The sequence below is a fragment of the Rhinopithecus roxellana genome, chromosome 5 (assembly GCF_007565055.1).
Source record: "Rhinopithecus roxellana isolate Shanxi Qingling chromosome 5, ASM756505v1, whole genome shotgun sequence".
Taxonomy (NCBI): domain Eukaryota; kingdom Metazoa; phylum Chordata; class Mammalia; order Primates; family Cercopithecidae; genus Rhinopithecus; species Rhinopithecus roxellana.
In genome coordinates, this window is record NC_044553.1 from 88,921,887 (window position 1) to 88,941,236 (window position 19,350).

Genomic DNA, 19,350 nt, shown 5'->3' on the forward strand with positions numbered 1-19,350 from the left:
TTATCAACACTAAAAATTTTATATACATTCACAGTTCTATGAGCAGTTTTTAAAAGAAACACTCTTAATTCTCCCAGTCATAAAACCACTGAATGTCCAACTCTATTTTTAAATGTTTTACCTTGCAGATGATTCCTGAGCTGTATCTTTATCATGTTGGCAATACTGGGGCCACATTTTCTTAGCATTAAATTCTATGAATTTGATGAAATCTTTCTGTTCCATTGGTTTTAACTCCAGAACCTGTAACTGAATGAAATTCCAATGGTCCAATCCATCAAGTTTTTCAATTAGTACCCAATAGTTTCCTCTGCTGAGATAAATCTAATTTTGAGTCACTTCCTAAATCATTAATTACTATGTCTCTTTCTTGCATCCCTGTTCTTATAAACTCTCACTTCCCAAAAACCTATTTAAAATATTCACACAATAGCTGTTATTTAAACTGCATACATGGAAAATCATCAAAGACATACAAACACATTTCGAAAACACAGGCAAGGCAGAGCTGCAACTACAGAAGTTCACCCTGAAGACAGCTGATAAAAGATGCAAGTTGATATAAGATGCAAGTTAATAAAGGAGCAAAGTTATGGTGTCCCCAATGTTAGCAGCTGAAAGCAAAGCAGGTGCTATGGTAAATGCTGAAAACTCTCAGAGTTTCTGCACACACACAAACACCCACATGCCACACTTTGCAGAAATTCCATATAGAAAGCTTTTTTCTTTTTGGAGACAGGTCTCACGCTGTCACCCCAGGCTGGAGTACAGTGGTGTGATCTCAGCTCATTGCAACCTCTGCCTCCTGGATTCAAGTGATTCTCGTGCCTCAGCCTCCCGAGTAGCTGGGATTATAGGCACGCGCACCACGCCTGGCTCATTTTTTTGTATTTTTAGTAGAGATAGGGTTTCACCATATTGTCCAGGCTGGTTTTGAACTCCTGACCTCAAATGATCCACCTACCTCAGCCTCCCAAAATGCTGGGATTACAGGCATGAGCGACTGTGTCTGGGCTTTTCTTTTTTGTTTTTGAAACAGGGTCTCACTATGTTGCCCAGGCTGGTCTCCAACACCTGGCCACAGGTGATCCTCCCACCTCAGCCTCCCAAGTAGCTAGGACTGTAGGTTTGCACCACCTTGCCTGGTTAAAAAGTTATATTCTTGTCCCTACAACTGTTGGGGGCTAGAATTACCTGTTGCTGCTGGAAATCTTTTTGTCTGCTGAATAGTGGCCTTTCAGTTATAATGGATTCCAATTCAGAAAGGTTAACTGGTTGGAGAGCTTTTGGATGCTCCGGCTCTGAGGATTTCTTTAGAATGGTAGGATGCTGCAAAATATTTCATAATGGCAGGCTATTTATTTTTAAAAACAAACTCCCCTTTATCTCAATTCTAATAATGGGACCACATAGAAAAATTCTATATGAAACAAATGATGGTATTTTGTTATTTGCTATAATTATACACTATAATTTTTTTGTTTTTTGAGATGGAGTTTCACACTTGTCGCCTAGGCTGGAGTGCAAGGGTGTGATCTTGGATCACTGCAACCTCTGCCTCTCGGGTTCAAGGGATTCTCCTGCCTCAGCCTCCCAAGTAGCTGTGATTGCAGGTGTGCCCACCACACCCAGCTAATTTTTGTATTTTTAGTAGAGACAAGGTTTCACCATGTTGGCCAGACTGGTCTCAAACTCCTGACCTCAGGTGATCTGCCTGCCTCATTCTCCCAAAGTGCTGGGATTACAGGAGTGAGCCACCACGCCCAGCCTACTATGATTTAATGTACTTATTTCATAACAACTTCAAAAACTACTACATTTGGTGAAGTGATCATCTTACTTCTTGAAGCTAATTCATCCAATGAATTACTAAAAGCAAGAAAATGTATTGCCTTTTTTCTTAAGAACAAATACCAACTAAAAAATTATCAAAAAGAGAAACAGTATTATAAATCCAAATTTCCCCAATGGCTAAAATACATTTTTTTAAAAAAGAGAACATATGAGGATAAAAGGGGAACCACATAGCCTATGTATATGCAGCCAGTCTTATTTCTGTGAACATAAATCTCGTAAGTAGGAACCACTCATAAGCACACGCAAATCTTATATAGTAAGATCTACTCATAAGATGCACATTTGCATTTATAAACACTGAGTGCTTTTAAAAATCATGAGAATACCTTAGCTATATGATACTTTGATTAGTATATATAAATATTTGCAAATCAGTAACAAAGTATCCTGGAAAGAGGTTTATGTTTCTGATGTCAAATTTTAGTCACATCTATGAAAGCTTTGTTTTCCAGTCAATTAGTCACAACATTCCTTTATAATACATCCTTCTTTTATGAAGAAGCCTTACACTAGACCTCACTGCCAGCAAGAATACTCAGCCACATTAAACCAACAAAAACCAAACCACCACCATCACCAACAACAACCTAGATAGGAAAACTGCAAAGTAGAATGAAATAAAAATAACAAGCCAGTGTACTCATCTACAGTGTTAATGTGTGGAATTCTTTCACACTTAGTACAGTTTCTCTGTAGCTGGTTCATCACTTCCAACCAGAGTTCTCTTCTGGCGGGTCTGCCACATATGTATATCAAGATGTATATCAAGATGAATCAAGTCTATAGATAGTCATTTTTTACCTGATCTTCACTGTGCTTCTCCTGAAGCATCATCTGGACTTTTTCTAAATTGCACTTCACTGTTTTCAGTTTCAGCGAAAGTGCTTCAGCCTCATGTTGAGTGGCTCCATTATCTCCCAGGCCCTGATCTTTGCAAGTCTCTAACAGAAAGGCAACCTTGTGCTCAATCTCTGTTAGCATAGCCTAGGAAATAAAAGCATTTCATTATTCATAGTGTTGTTCTTGAAGAAGTATTCTTCTCGCAAACAAGTTACGACTTATTCTTTTTACCTAAGTGTATACAAGAAGCCCCAGAAACACAGGATGGAAGAAACCCCGGAAAAACAAAAACTTCCACAGAATTCTTGTGCTTTTCAGCAGGGATGCAACCAAACCAATCCCAATTACACATATCACTCTGTAAAATAATTTAAGTAAATGACTCTATAGTCGCCTCACAAAACACATCAGAATGTGTCCAGCAGAGGATGGTGGTTAAGAACACAGATCTTGGAACCAGACTATCCGGTTTCAGATCCCAGTCCTGCGACTTAGTAGATGTGTAAGCATAGGCACCTTACTTTAGAGGCGTGTTCCTCTAGTAGTCTGTAAAATGAAGATAATAACCGAGCTTACCTCCTAGGGTCATTATGAGGAGTGAATGAATTAAATCCATATACTTTGGCCAGTGCTTGATACCAATCTGTGCTTAAAAAGTGCTGATGTTCTTACTTTCCCCCTACCTTCCTAATCCTTTTTTTTTTTTTTTTTTCCTGAGACGGAGTCTCACTCTGTCGCCCAGGATGGAGTGCGATGGTGTGATCTTGGCTCACTGCAACCTCTGCCTCCCAGGTTCAAGTAATTCTCCTGCCTCAGCCTCCTGAGAAGCTGGGATTATAAGAATGTGCCACCACACCTGGCTACCTTTCGTATTTTTAGTAGAGATGGGGTTTCGCCATGTTGGCCAGGCTGGTCTCGAATTCCTGACCTCGTGATCTGCCCACTTAGGCCTCCCAAAGTGCTGGGATCACAGACGTGAGCCACCACGCCTCGCCTACCTTCCTCATTTTTTATGTTGCAATCCAAGTGTGGAGTAGGAATTTAAAAAAGAACTCTATGTAACTGTTTGAAAATTATTTCCCTTGCTCTTTTCCTTCTCTTTCTCAAGCCAAATAAGCCTTCAAACTCTCAGAACACCATAGAAGAAATAATTTGGAACCTGAAATACTTAGTTATTGATACAACCAGCCAATTCACACAAATCTAAAAATACATCAGCTGGATGAAGTAAGTTTCCCAGTAAGTCTCGGTCATTGTATTCCTGCTCAACAGATCAAGTTTGCCCTCTCCTGGGGCTCAGCAGCCTGCTCGGTCATGCCAACTGGCTGGGCACTCAAGTCAACAGCAACAGACAAACTCACATTGCAGCACCATGATCATTTGTACTAAAACTCGGTGCATGACTAAGAACAAGCTTCATTCATTGAGCGAATTTAAGGAATTACAATTTTTCCTTAAGGAAGAACTCTATTCTTAAAACAAAATTTCAAATAATTTATCTTACAACTCCTTCATCCAAGCAAGCTACAATAGGCCCCTTCATCCATGCTTTTACTTTTTGTGGTTTTAGTTACCTGCAGTCAATCATGGCTCAAAAATATTAAATGGAAAATTCCAGAAATAAATAATTCATACATTTTAAATTTTGCACCCTCTGAGCAGCATGATAAAATTGCACACCATCCTGCTCCATCCCACCCAGGATGTGAATCATCCCTTTGTCCAGCATATCCACACTCTACCACTCTGCCCATTAGTTACTTAGAAGACGTTGAGTATCCCTAATCTGAAAATCCAAAATCCCAAAATGCTCCAAAATCTGAAACTTTTTATGCACCATGCCAGAAGTGGAAAATTCCACACCCAACCTCATGTGATGGGTCACAACTGAACTTTGTTTTGTGCATAAAATTATTAAAGTTATTATATAAAATACCTTCAGGGTATGTGTATGAGGTATAGATAAAATATAAATTGAGGCCTAGCATGGTGGCTCATACCTGTAATCCCAGCACTTTGGGAGGCTAAGGCAGGAGGATCACTTGAGGCCAGGAGTTTGAGACCAGCCCGGGCAACACAGTGAGATCCCGAGTCTACAAAAAACAAAATTAGCCTGGCATGGTGGTGTACGCCTGTAGTCCCAGCTATTCCAGAGATTGGGGCAGGAGGATTGCCTGAGCCCAGTGGTTCAAGGCTGCAGTGAGCCATGATCATGCGACTGCACTCCAGCCTGGGTAACAGAGCAAGACCCTTAACTCTAATATAAATAAAGAAATTAATTTATTAATTTAGTGTTTAGACTTGGGTCCTCTTTCCAAGGTATCTCATTATGTATATGCAAATATTCCAAAATCTCCCCCAAAAAACCCAAATGCAAAATACTTCTAGTTCCAAGCATTTTGGGATAAGGGATAATCAATCTGTAGTCATCTCAGTTGTCAGACTGAAAAAACATAATACACAGAGTTTGGTACTATCCGCGGTTTCAGGCATCCACTAGGGGACTTGTAACACTGTCCCCACAGGTAAAGGTGGGACGACTCTACTTACATCCTCTATAGATTCTTCTAAGTTTAAACAGTATGTACCCATAGATTATACAGTGGCTATAAACAAAATGTAGCATAATTTTATGCTCTGTTTTTCCCACTTAACGATTTACATACTTTTTCATCTGTCTCCACGTTTCATGATTTTTATTTTAACAGTTACAAGTTGATATCCTATGATTCACTTATCAATTTCCCTCTTGTTACCCTTTTGTTTCTAGCTCTTCACTTTTGTAATCAAAGCTTCTATAATTACTTTTCTCAATTTAGATTATTTTCAGAAGGTAAATTAAAAGTAATGGTACTGGCCAGGCATCGTGGCTCATGCCTGTAATCTCAGCACTTTGGGAGGCCAAGGCAGGTGGATCACCTAAGGTCAGGAGTTCGAGATCACCCTGGTCAAAATGGGGAAACCCTGTTTCTACTAAAAATACAAAAATTAGCCAGGTGCTGTGGCACATGCCTGTAATCCCAGCTACTTGGGAGGCTGAGGCAGGAGAATCACTTGAACCCAGGAGGCAGAAGTTGCAGTATGCCGAGATTGTGCCACTACACTCCAGCCTGGGCGAGAGCAAGACTTCATCTCAAAAAAAAAAAGTAACGGTACTTTTAGCTCCAAGAAGATGAACAGCTTATATGTTGACACCTGACCTCCCAAAACATTGAGCCAATTAGATAGAACTATCAGACATTAGAGGATCTATATTTCCAGAATGATATAATTTTTTCTAATGTAATGTAGAAACAATAGGTGTTCTACTTTATGTCTTCAATAATCAAGATTAAACAATTCTCAAATATTAAATTACTAAGCATAATCCTCCCTCCCTCCCTTCTTTCCTTTCTCTCTTTCTTTTTTTGACAGTGTCTTACTCTCTCGCCCAGGCTGGAATGCAGTGGTGCAATCATAGCTCACTGCAGCCTTGAATTCTTGGACGTAAGAGAAACTCGTGCGTCAGCCTCCCAGGTAGCTGGGACTACAGACACACACCACCATGCCCAGCTAGTTTTTTTTTTTATTCATTTTTATTATTTTGTAGAGACGAGGTATAACTATGTTGCCCCGGCTGGTCTCAAACTCCTGGCCTCAAGCAATCCACCCGCCATGGCCTCCCAAAGTGCTGGGATTACAGGCGTGAGCCACCACGCCTGGTCTATAATTTTGACTGAACTGTTTGCTCCTGTCCTTTGGCCATTTTTCCACTGGAATTTTGTGTTTTTACAGACCACTTTAAGGTTTTTATATGTTTCAATAATAACTTTATTGTGTCATGTTATATAAATGAGCCAAAGATGCCCTTGTATGTTGGCCCCATGTGGTTTTTCTTTAAAGCAGGTCAGAAGCAGTAAGTTCAAAATAGTGCCAGCACCAGACTCAAATTTTTACACATTTGACGGCTTTAAACGCAGCCCAAATAAGTATCTTTTAATCCATTTAGAGCCTGTCTGCTTTGTATACTGCTGAAAACTGCACCCAACATCTGCCAGCCATGGACAAGACTAACCCTGGGCTATAAAACATTCCCAAGCCTCTGCTGCCCTTCGGTGCTCTCTGACCCAGAGACCACTGTGCTGAGACATCGCTAGACACGTAAGTTCCCTCCCTGTTTCTCCTCTCCCCGGGGAGTACCCTTGCCCTCCCCCGCCTCTGGGTGGTGGTCCGACCCCCAGTCTATGCCTTCGCCTCTGGAAGGTCTCCTGCAGTAAAGAGCTTCCCTGTCCCTCACGAACCTAATCCTGCCAAAATGCTGCCCAAATAAAGCTTGTTGGGGCTACTGCCACCTGGTAGTCACGTCTTTTCCTTGAGCAGCCTGGAAATCCTTGAACTCATTACAAGTGGCAATGAAGATGGGATTCTGGTGACAATCAAGCAGTTGGCATAGGGTCTACCCAGTCAGTAGATAATCAGCTGGCAAATCAATCCTGAATGGCCTTAAGTGGGTGGGACTCAAAATCTGGACTGCCTCGAGTTGAGCTTAGCATAGCATTGCTCTGTGCTATATGACGCTCTATGGCATTCACAGGCTCCCCTGGGCCTCATCAGCCAGGCCAAGCGGCAGTGCCAGTATCTGAGTGAACCTATCCTTTTAGAACTGACTTTTGGGCTGGGCATGATAGCTCACACCTGTAATCCAGCACTTTGGGTGGATCACTTGAGCCCAGGAGTTCGAGACCAGACTGGGCAATATAGTGAGACCTCTCATCTCTACAAAAAAACACAAAAAGTAGCCGGGTGTGGTGGTGCAGAGCTGTAGTCCCAGCTACCTGGGAGGCTGAGGTGGGAGGATCACCTGAGCCCAGGAAGTTGAGGCTGCAATGAGCGATGATTGCTCCACTGCACTCCAGCTTGGGCGACAGGGTGAGACCATGAAAAAAAAAAAAAAAAAGAACTGACTTTGGAGATCAGAGGTGCTGAGCTGCACAGAGAAGGAGGCTGGCCTGTCTGTCTGGTTCCTGGATGTTGTAAGACTGTGGGCTTACATAGAAGGGAAGAAAGCACACCTGTGGATCAAAGGCAGGCTACCCACAACAACATAACAGGCTACAGCAGAAAATGCTCCCTGTGGCAGGGCTAGTGATATTGGTACTCTGAGACAAGAGGATGTCTTCATCCCTGGCAGACAAGCCCATATGGCAGAGACAAGGCTGGTTCCCTAAGTGCAGCTGGGAGACAGGTCTTTGCAAGCAGCTCGCATGCCCCTGCTCTTGTGACACTCGATTATACTGTTGCAATGTCATCATTCTAGCCTCGCCCTGGAGGGATTAGAAACCCCAACCTTTGGGCTGAGACGGCAAGCTTTACTCAGAGTGACTAGCGGCAAGGAAGTTTATATCCCTGCCCCTCCCAAGCAAAACCCAGGGCATTCCTAGTAAAATGGCTGCAAAGATTGCAAATCAAAACTTTTGGTTTCATTTCTGATGAATGAATATTCTAATTACTTATTAAAATCAATAAAATAATAGCATTTACTGAGCACTTGTTATATACTTTATACACCTTATTTAATCCTGACAAAAATCCTATGAGATAACTTTATATCCTATGACACTGCTTTAAATACCTTATTTAAATCCTATGACACTACTTTAAATGCTTTATTTAATCCTGACAAAAATCCTATGAGATAACCTACTATATAAGGAAAATAAGGCTGAGAAGTTCACTTCCCGAAATTCACAGTTAATGTGACAGAGCTGGATCAGACTCTAGATTCTGAACTCTGACCCACTACTATCCCCTCAAATAAGATGTTTCCATAAAGCATTTCAAAGAATGACCCTGAGAACTCGCCGGGCGCGGTGGCTCAAGCCTGTAATCCCAGCACTTTGGGAGGCCGAGACGGGCGGATCACGAGGTCAGGAGATCGAGACCATCCTGGCTAATACGCTGAAACCCTGTCTCTACTAAAAAATACAAAAAAAACTAGCCGGGCGACGAGGCGGGCGCCTGTAGTCCCAGCTACTCGGGAGGCTGAGACAGGAGAATGGCGTGAACCCGGGAGGCGGAGCTTGCAGTGAGCTGAGATCCGGCCACAGCACTCCAGCCTGGGCGGCAGAGCAAGACTCCGTCTCAAAAAAAAAAAAAAAAAAAAAAAAAAAAAAGAATGACCCTGAGAACTAAAAGTTGAGGCCAAGATAAATGTAAGGGTCAGAGTAACAGAAAGAAAAACAGTGTCGTTTTAAGAGAAATTCACCCAATCTTGGCAGATGATTGGTGGAGAGGCAAACCATGAACTCTGACTTCTCAGTCTTACCTGGCACCCTACCAGCTGCTGTTCCACCACCTGCTGCATGTCTGCGTTTAATGTTTCCGGCTCAAATGCCACGTTGGCTTGTTGCAGCCACAGCTCCAGCTCCGCCACCTGGGTCTTGCAGGCATGCAGGACTTCTGTGGGCTCCGGCCTAGTTTTCTCCACCCTGGGCTCCAAACCTCCTTGCGCGTCACAAGAGTCCAGATTGGCAGCCTCAATAGAAGGTGTGGTGCCCTAAGAAAAATCCAAAGATAAGCCAGGGAGTCCAAAGTTTTCAGACTTGGGGCCTACAAAGACCTGGGAACCTGCAACATTTCCCCAGTTAAAAGAAATAAAATCAGGACAGAAGAAGGAAGAAAGAAAAGAGAAATGCACCTCCACACTCATAGCAACAATCACGTGACCTGGTGCCACAGGTTTCCAAGCAGCCGATCTGCGAGTACACAGGTACAGTATTCCCGGGCACAGAGGACGCGAACAGGCTCACAGTTCACTACCCGGTGAGCCCCAGGAGACAGGTGAGAATGTGAGTGACAGGGGGTGTGTGTGTCTGAAACATTTAAGGGAATTGGGCAGTGTTTAGCGTTACGTGACACATGATTAAGCAATGCTTACATTGCTGCACACTCTATTCAAACAGAAAAACAAAACAAAACAGAACACGATCTTTACATCCCAGCAGGGATACAATAAAATATACCATATAATTTTAACTTAACATCTTCTCAAATAGTTAGATTATAAAAATTTTAGCTTTTTAAAAACATACATGGTATCACTCATCTAAACTTTTCCCTAATAAAAACAACTTGAGTCAAGTAATGAACTTCAGTAGAGTAACCTGGTAACTGTTTTCTATTTCTCAGAGGGAATCCCTACAATACTTTCCCCTTCTGCATACTCAAATATGACTGAGTTAAGGACTAGATGCTCATAGTATAAAGAAAGTGTGGTGTGTTCCTTTTACATTGAAATAACTGGGCTGTTTATCAACTCAACAGAAAATTTTCTCCCAGATACCAAATGAAAGTATTCCAGTAATTTTTTTTTTTTTTTTTTTTTTTTTTTTGAGAGTCTCGCTCTGTCGCCCAGGCTGGAGTGCAGTGGCCGGATCTCAGCTTACTGCAAGCTCCGCCTCCCGGGTTTACGCCATTCTCCTGCCTCAGCCTCCTGAGTAGCTGGGACTACAGGCGCCCGCCACGACGCCCGGCTAGTTTTTTTTTTGTTGTTGTTGTTGTATTTTTTTTTTGGAGAGACGGGGTCTCACTGTGTTAGCCAGGATGGTCTTGATCTCCTGACTTCGTGATCTGCCCATCTCGGCCTCCCAAAGTGCTGGGATTACAGGCTTGAGCCACTGCACCCGGCCGTATTCCAGTAATTATATATTAGGTATGTGCAACCTGGAGGCAAAAGATAATTTGATACAGAGATGTATTTACTTCCCACTGTATTATCTATCCTTCCCCAGAATATGGAAAGAGTAACATTGATACTTCTAGAGAAATTCCTTTAGGAATAAGGATTTGTGTTTTGCTGTATAAACTTTTTGGTCTCAATAAATATTTTATTGATTATGATAAGATACAATGTTTTCTATAAGACTCTGTTAACATGTTAGCATGTTAACATGTTAATAAAATGAAATTCTGGCCAAGTGACGACCTTTGAATGGGAGTTGATTGCAAATGTATACCCTAACTCAAATGCACATTCCCCGATGTTGATGGAATTTTGTTTAGACATAGAACTTTCAGTGTAAAAGAGTGAACCAAATTGGTAGGTGGTGACAGACACGTGCCGGGCATGAGAATCCTGTTCATTTTCATGCACACTGATGAGTATTACGAAAGCTGGTCTGGCACAAGTGTCTCTGGGTTGTACTTTTTACCTTTCACCATCTATGATCTTCACATACATTTGCTGTTTTCTGCCAAAATGCCATTTCTTCCCTGCCTTCGTTAATCTATTATTATAATTTTCTTCAAGAATCACCTTCTCAAGGACACTTTTCCTTGCGTTGTGCTTTTTCTGAACTTCATATATAGTCAGGTCTATGCTTGGATTCACCTGTTTTAATTTTCTTTTTTAATCCTGACTTTTTTTTTTTTTTTTTTTTTGAGACGGAGTCTCACTCTATCTGTCAGGCTGGAGCGCAGTGGTGCGATCTCCGCTCACTGCAAGCTCCGTCGCCTCCCAGGTTCACGCCATTCTCCTGCCTCAGCCTCCCGAGAAGCTGGGACTACAGGCGCCCGCCACTACGCCCGGCTAATTTTTTTGTATTTTTAGTAGAGACGGGGTTTCACTGTGTTCACCAGGATGGTCTCGATCTCCTGACCTCGTGATCCGCCCGCCTTGGCCTCCCAAAGTGCTGGGATTACAGGCGTGAGCCACCGCGCCCGGCCAATCCTGACTTTTTTTTTCTTCTTGAGAGTCTCCCTCTGTCACCTAGGCTGGAGTGCAGTGGCATGTTCTCGGCTCACTGCAACCTCCGCCTCCCAGGTTCAAGTGATTCTCCTGTCTTGGCCTCCCAAGGAACTGGGATTACGAGAACATGCCACCATACCTGGCTAATTTTGTACTTTTAGTAGAGGCAGGGTTTTGCCATGTTGGCCAGGCTGGTCTTGATCTCCTGGCCTCAAGTGATCCACCTGCCTAGACCTCCCAAAGTGCTGGGATTACAGGCATAAGCCACAGTGCCTGGCCCTGATTTTTTTTTTTTTTTTTAAAGCAACAGTTGTGTGATTTTGCTTCCAGACTTCCAGACATCAATTTCTAGTCATCTGATTAATTCCCTCTAGTTTTCAGATATTGCTATAGACAAAGATTTTGGGATCCCCTTTCCTTTTTCTGCCACTTGAGAAAACAATCTTTTAATATTAATCTAAGATAATCTATTAATATTAATTAATCTGTAATCACAGATTTACCACCTGCCTTCATTATTTATTCAAAAATTTTATTTGAGCACCTGTTATATGCCACACACCTTTTTTTTTTTTTTTTTTTGACATGGGGTCTTGCCATGTTGCCCAAGCGGGTCTCTAACTTCTGGGCTCAGGTGATCCTCCTGCCTTGGCCTCTCGAAGTGCTGGGATTACAGACATGAGTCGCCAAACCCGGCCCTCCACATGCTTTTTAAAATGACACTATTGAGTTTCTCTGCTTTCTCATGTACTCACCAAATTAATGAGGAAATAAGGAAGCTGCATGACTAATCTGGGTTTTATTTTCTAGTTATTTGAACCTGAAAAGAATCCAAAGGGGAAGAGAAGAAAAAAAGAATATTTCCAACCATACAGCTTCAAGAGCTGAGGGTGGCCTAAGGAACCCACTAGAGATCAGTTCACTCACCTCTTTTTAAAGTCTAAGACACCCAAGTGCACACAGAACGTTTAATCAGCCCACAGCCTCCCTTTTTACCATGTTGCTTCTGAGAAGCACCCAAGTTACTTACCCAAGGTCACACAGCTCTGTGATCTTTTGATTCAGAGTTCCCTGGTTTTTTACACAGTAGCACCCCTGTAAAATACCTTCTCTATATGATAGCCCCAAATTCTAAAAGCAAAACTTATTTAAATGGATGTTTTATCATTGTACACCTTGTAGGGGGGAGCTAAAAAATATTACTACAAGTATTTCTTATTAAATAAATATGTCATCTCTAAAGCATAACTGTAAATTAATAATAGCTAGCCTTTACGGGGCTCTTAACACAAGCAGGCACTGGGCTAAGCATAATACACAGACCACCACCTTATTTCAAAACTAAAACCTATTATTACTTCTAGTGTACAGATGAGGAAACTGGGCTTAGGGAGGTTATTCAAACTGCCTCCTCGTTGTATGGTCACACTAGTAAATAGAATCAAAAGCAATTTCTGCTTTCACTACACTTTGGCATCCACAATTCCACATTCTTGACATAATTTCACCAACCTTTTAGTATCCAAGTTAACTTTTAAGTTGGTGAATCACATTGCTTCATTTCTGCATCAACACATCACTGATCTAAATAATCAGTGAAGTAATCAGTTAAAATAAAAAAAACTGTAGTTAAAATGCATGTTGATTTTCTGGCTATTGCTACATTTCATGCCAAAATAGCAAACCTTTACATTTTCTCCTTAATATTTCAGTCAATTCTACAAATACCTGCATATCTCCCCCACTGCTTATGAAATGTAAAACTGAGTACCTAAAGTACAGTACCTAACTGCACATGAATAAATGCAAAGCATGCCCCCGGAATGCCATGGTGGCAGTTTACTCTGAGGTCATGCCTAGCTTGATTTCACATTTTTCCATACTAAATATTTATCCTTGGTTGTAATACGGGTCAAAAATGACTCAGAATTTTACTAAAAATTATGCAATTACCATTTGGTCAATACACTTAACCCCTGAAACAAAAGGTTTGTTGAGGCTGATAGAAGGCTGATGACATTGGCTGCCTGGTCTCTGCAGAGTCCCCACTTTCCCTCTCTTCAGTGATGTGCCGTGCTGATGAGACAGAAATGACTAAAAGGCAGGAAGACAGTCACCAAGAGGTATGCAACTTGGAGCCAGTAAAGGAGTCCCTGAATAATCAGAAGTGGACAAATTCCTCCTGTAGTAAAGGGTAACATCTATTTTTCCTGCCCCAAGATCTCCTCCCCAGCAAAAGTTCTGAGTTAAGAAGAAAATACAAATACACACATACATAAATTAGTTTAAAAGAGAGTCACTGGAGCCTAATAGTTCAAAGCTCAGGTTCTAAACTCAGAGTCAGAAAGATCTGGGTTTGAATCCTAGCTTTGCCACTTACTAGCTAAATGGCCTTGGGCATCTTACTTCTCTGAGCCTCAGTTTCTCTATCTGTAAAGTGGGGTAACAGTAATATTTATCTCATAGAGCTGTTGTTAATGATTAAAAGAGATGGTATATGTAAAATCTCAGTACCTGGCCCATATTAAATGTTCCGTAAGCATTTTGTTATCCTCCTTTTTCTTCCTCCTTCTCTTTATTGTCATCATTATCTAGTATCCACATGGTCAGGGAAAAGACCCTAGAGGTCATCCACACCAGCAGAAAGAATATTAAGCAGAATGGCTACTGTAGCTAAAACACCATTGAAGCTACATCTGATTTTTAATTAGGTATCAAAAGTAACATTATGGTGGGAAGATGATTTGAGACCAGGAGTTCGAGACCAGCCTGGGCAACATGGCAGAACTGTGTATCTGAAAAAAATACAAAAATTAGCCAGGCGTGATGGTGTGTACCTGTGGTCCTAGCCACCCGGAAGGCTAAGGTGGGAGGATCACCTGAGCCCAGGAGGTTGAGGCTCCAGTGAGCCATGATTGTGGTCACTGTACTCCAGCCTGGGTGAAGAGTGAGACCATGTCTCAAAAACAAAACAAAACCCAGATTAATTCTGAACAGCAAAAAAACCTACTGACGAGGTCAGCAACTTTCTTAGCATTGCCACTGGGTGTAAACCTCTCACATTTGTCCACCTTCCCAGACATATATTGTTAAGAGAGACAAAGAATGAAATGGAGGAGGGAAAGAAAGAAGAGAAAGGAGTAACAATTTGAGAACTAAGAGATATTTTTGAAGACTAAAGATTGGGAGAAAAAAACATAAATACAACTCAGTATAAAAGAAGAGATGCAATAATTAAACAATAAAAACAGCAAAAGCATGCCAATATCTTTTACAGGAGCTATTTGGTGAGACCCATGGAGCTTTAGGTCCAGTTAAACACCAAAATTAACTTGGGAAATAGTACCCATCCCCCACACCCCGCTGTAAGGCGTTCTTGAGAACCACTGAGGTACAAGATTCCAAATTAGGAAGCCAGATTAGAATATTCTGGGTTTGATTCCTTATTCCCTCATTCACTAGCCATACATATATATATTAAATATAAATATATATATATATGATATACATTTTTTTTTAAAGACAGAGTCTTGCTCAATCGCCCAGGCAGGCTGGAGTACAGTGGCGCAATCCTGGCTCACTGCAACCTCCTCCTCCCAGGTTCAAGCGATTCTCATGCCTCAGCCTCTTGAGTAGTCGGGATTACAGGCACGTGCCACCACGCCCAGCTAATTTTTTTATTTTTAGTAGAGACGGGATTTCACCATGTTGGTCAGGCTGGTCTCAAACTCCTGACCTCAGGCGATCCGCCCGCCTCGGCCTCCCAAAGTGCTGGGATTACATACAGGCTTGAGCCACCACGCCTGGCCCACTAGCTATATTTTTATTCCCTGAATTTTGATTTCTTTATTTGTAAACATATGGTAGGGATGAACCTACCTAATACAGTCTGAGGGTTAAACGGATAACTATAAATGCGTTTTATATTAATCAATACCTTCTCTACTTTCTTTGCCCCCCATAAGTTCTACCTACAGATTAAAGAAGTAGTCATCAATGGAAAGACTATTTCATGTTCACAAATGGTAAATGAGTGAAAAACGTCTAATTCTCTATGCCATGTCTATTTTCTTTGTAAATATCTGATGACAAGTCTTCCAGTTCTACAGCTTGACAGCACATATCTTCATATGTTAAAGTTCAAAAGGAACACTTGGCTTGATGTACAAGGTATTGCAGGACACAGAACACTGGACACAGCTGCTAGTCCAGCTATCTGAGCAGCTTACTTATTACCAACCGGGACTTACCTCTTCTGTTTGGTTGGGCCTTAGGGAACATTCTGGGCCTTGCTCAGTGTTTAGTGAGTCTGGTGTGAGGATCTGTGCCATGGAATTATCACAGGTGCTTATTTTCCCATATGCTTCCTGTAAAGAAAAGAATCAGAGCTCCAGAAAAGGTCCTTCCCTGGTGCCACGTGAGTTCTTCTTTCTGTGCCTGCTCATTTAACAAACTACCTGCTTGCAAAAAAAGTCAGGTACAGAGAAGTCAGGTACAATTAGAAAAAAGTTTGCTCATTAGAGAAAAAATCAGCTTCCCCAAGACTGTCTTTATTGGAAAGACTTACATTCTCCAAACTTCTCTTCTTAATGAGCACATAAAGAATCTAGAGAATTAGGTACTTAGGTAGATTTTTCCAGAAGTATGCTTTGTCTCGTTGAATAATTCTTTAAAAGTATGTCCTTATGAAAATTTAAATTACATGGCCAGGTGTGATGTCTCACACCTATAATCCCAGCATTTTGGAAGGCCAAGGCAGGAGAACTGCTTGTGCTCAGGAGTTTGAGACCAGCCTGAGCAACATGGTAAGATCCTGTCTCTACCGAAATAACTAAATAAATAAACAAACAAACAAATACTTAATTATATGATAAAAGTGACATTTCAAATAGTGGGGAAAAGGTGAATTTATTCCATTTAGGAACAACTACGAAGGCATTTGATGAAAAATATAAGTAGAATTATTGTATTACTCCTAACAATAAATTCTAGTTATGAAAAATATAACTAGAATCCTTGTATTACCCCTAACAATAAATTCTCATTGAATTCTCCAAGTTATACCATAAAAATTCTAGGTGTGGGGAAGCATGACAAGAAATGAAAATAATATTAGTATTGACTATATAAAAAAAAAATATGCACCACAAAAGTTACCATAATCTAAGTTAAAGAGAAATAACAAACTGGGATAACTATTATACATAGTATTAATATTCTTTTTGTTTTTGAGATGGAGTCTCACTCTGTCGCCCAGGCTGGAGTGCAGTGGCTTTATCTTGGCTCACTGCAAGCTCCGTCTCCTGGGTTCACACCATTCTCCTGCCTCGGCCTCCCGAGTAGCTGGGACTACTGGTGCCCACCACCACACCCGGCTATTTTTTTGTATTTTTTAGTAGAGATGGGGTTTCACCATGTTAGCCAGGATGGTCTCAATCTCCTGACCTCGTGATCCGCCCCCCTCGGCCTCCCAAAGTGCTAGGATTACAGGTGTGAGCCACTGCGCCCGGCCAATATTCTTAATATATTAATTACTCTTATAAATAATAAGGAAAACATCAACCCTTACATAGAAAAACAGTCAAATGGTAGGAACAAGCAAGTCACAAAAGAATTACAAAAGCCAATAGGCATCTAAAGAGATATTCAACATTCTTAGAGCATAAATTAATTTAAACCACTGGCTAAGTTTGGCTAAGACTGACAATATCAAAAATCAGCTTAGGGGTCAGGAAATGCAATTCCATGTATACCTAGGAGAAACAGAATTGGTACAGCCTTTCTGTTTTTCTTTTCTTTTTTTTTTTTTTTGAGACAGGGCCTCACTCTGTCACCCAGGCTGCGGTGCAGTGGCGCAATCTTAGCTCACTGCAGCCTTCATCTCCCAGGCTCAAGTGACCCTCCCGCCTCAGTCTCCGGGACTATAGGCGCCCGCCTCTGCGCCTGACTAATTTTTTATTTTTTTACACAGACAGGGTTTCACTATGTCGCCCAGGCTGGTCTTGAAGTCCTGGGCTCAAGCTGTCCACCCACCTCAGTCTCCCAAGGTGCTAGGATTACAGGTATGAGACACTGTGCCTAGCTTGGTATAACCTTTCTAGAAGGCAGTTTGAAAATGTGTGTCACATTTTAAATGGATATATACTCTGATTCAGCAAGCCTTCTTTTAAGGTTAACCAAAGTTAAGCAATGGGAAAATGACATGTACACAAAGAATTAACACAACGTGGGAGAAAGCATGTGGATATTATAATCAACCAACCTTGATTGCTCTACCTGCAAGTTGTGTGATCTCGGAAAAATTAACCTGAACTCTCTGAACCTCAGTTACTTCACCTTTAAAATGGGAATAAAAACTATCTCACCCACGCTTGCAATTTAGTCACATATATATGGCATTTAGCATTTCCTAACAAAATGTTAGTGTCTTTTCAGCTTCTTCTACTGAAAACAGTGACTGTTATCAGAAAGGTACAAACCAAGAATGAAAGGTAGAGATTAGATAAAATCAGAAAGGTAGGTAGGGATCAGGAAAATCTGGAATGCCAGGCTAAGTTTGCATTTTCTTCAGTAGATAATCAGACTCCATGAAGAATTTTAAGCTGAGGTTTAGCATGATTGGTTTTAGGAAATGTCATCAGTATTTTATAAGATGTATTAGGAAAAACAATTGGAAATTGTAAACCAATTAGAGGGCTACTCCAAAAGTCCAGGGAAGTAATAAGAATTGCTTGAAATAAGACGATAGCAAAAATAACGGGAGGAGAGGTTGTATGCAGTGAATGGACATCATTGGCCACTGACAGGATGTGAAAGGTGAGAGAAATGAGGCACCTAATAGAACTCCAAAGTTTATCTCTGAGAAAATAATGGCACCATCAGCAGACATTGAGAAATTAGTAAGAGGAGCAAGCTTTGAAGGAAAGTTGGTAAAATGGGTTTGAGTTGGAGAAACTCCATCCCAAAAACGTCTATCAGGAGGATAGAAATGTGGAATAGATTTATAGATTTAAGGGAAAAGCCAAGACTAGAGATTTAGTTTGGTAATCACTGGCATAGAGGTGACCACAAAGCTCTCAGAGGAAATAAAATTGCCCTGAAAGAAAACAGAGAGGCTGGGCGCAGTGGCTCACACCTGTAATTCCAGCATTTTGGGAGGCCAAGGCGGGTGGATCATCTGAGGTCAGGAGTTCAAGACCAGCCTGGCCAACATGGCAAAACTCTGTCTCTACTAAAAATAAAAAAATTAGCCAGGCATGGTGGCAGGTGCCTGTAATTCCAGCTGCTCGAGAGGCTGAAGCAGGAGAATTGCTTGAACCCAGGAGGCAGAGGTTGCAGTGAGCTGAGATCGCACCACTGCACTCCAGCCTGGGTGACACATCGAGACTCCGCCTCAGAAAAAAAGAAAACAGGGAGAAGGAAGAAGACAGAACATTGGGGGAATGCCTAGCATCACAGACGAAAGAGAAAGAGGGGCAAGAAAAGAAGACGGAGGAGGGACTAGAGGTAGAAGGGACAGGGAAGAACAGAATTAAGAAAGTTAAAGGAACACCACAGTTAAAGAAGGAAGAGGTGGTCAATCCCAGAGAGGTCAATAAGGATTAGGACTAATAAAAGGGCACTAAATTGGTGCTCCAGAAATCAATGGCAGTTTAAGCACAGCCAGAGGCTGAAACAAGGTTACAAAAGGGGCCTAGGGAGTGGAGCACCAAGGAAAGACCTTCAGTAGCAAATGAAAGAGGAAGTGTAGTAATTAACATGGGAAGCAGGATCAAGAAATTCAGTTCATTAAAGTACCATACTGAGCTGAGTATAGGATATAAACGATAAGCTTCTTTCCACTCATGAAATCGTATCAGGTGTATTCATAAAAATGTGCTAAGTCATAATTGAGGTTCAGAATCCTATTGGAAAACAGGGAAAGAGAC

The 19,350-nt window shown here is 41.5% G+C and overlaps 1 protein-coding gene across 14 annotated transcripts in view; it reads right to left on the reverse strand.

The window, feature by feature from the left end:
* Positions 1–19,350, reverse strand: part of SYNE2 (spectrin repeat containing nuclear envelope protein 2) — a 392,481-nt gene that overhangs the window by 108,057 nt on the left and 265,074 nt on the right. For 10 of the 14 annotated variants that reach the window (XM_030929919.1, XM_030929918.1, XM_030929917.1 and 7 more), the window contains 5 exons: positions 15,673–15,789; positions 9,002–9,232; positions 2,659–2,841; positions 1,195–1,329; positions 122–249 (listed from right to left, as the gene is read on the reverse strand). In XM_030929919.1, coding sequence (XP_030785779.1) covers positions 122–249; positions 1,195–1,329; positions 2,659–2,841; positions 9,002–9,232; positions 15,673–15,789 — 794 coding nt within the window. The remainder of the gene's footprint in view (positions 1–121; positions 250–1,194; positions 1,330–2,658; positions 2,842–9,001; positions 9,233–15,672; positions 15,790–19,350) is intronic. The other 4 variants (XM_030929916.1, XM_030929913.1, XM_030929920.1 and 1 more) reach the window with 2 other exon arrangements.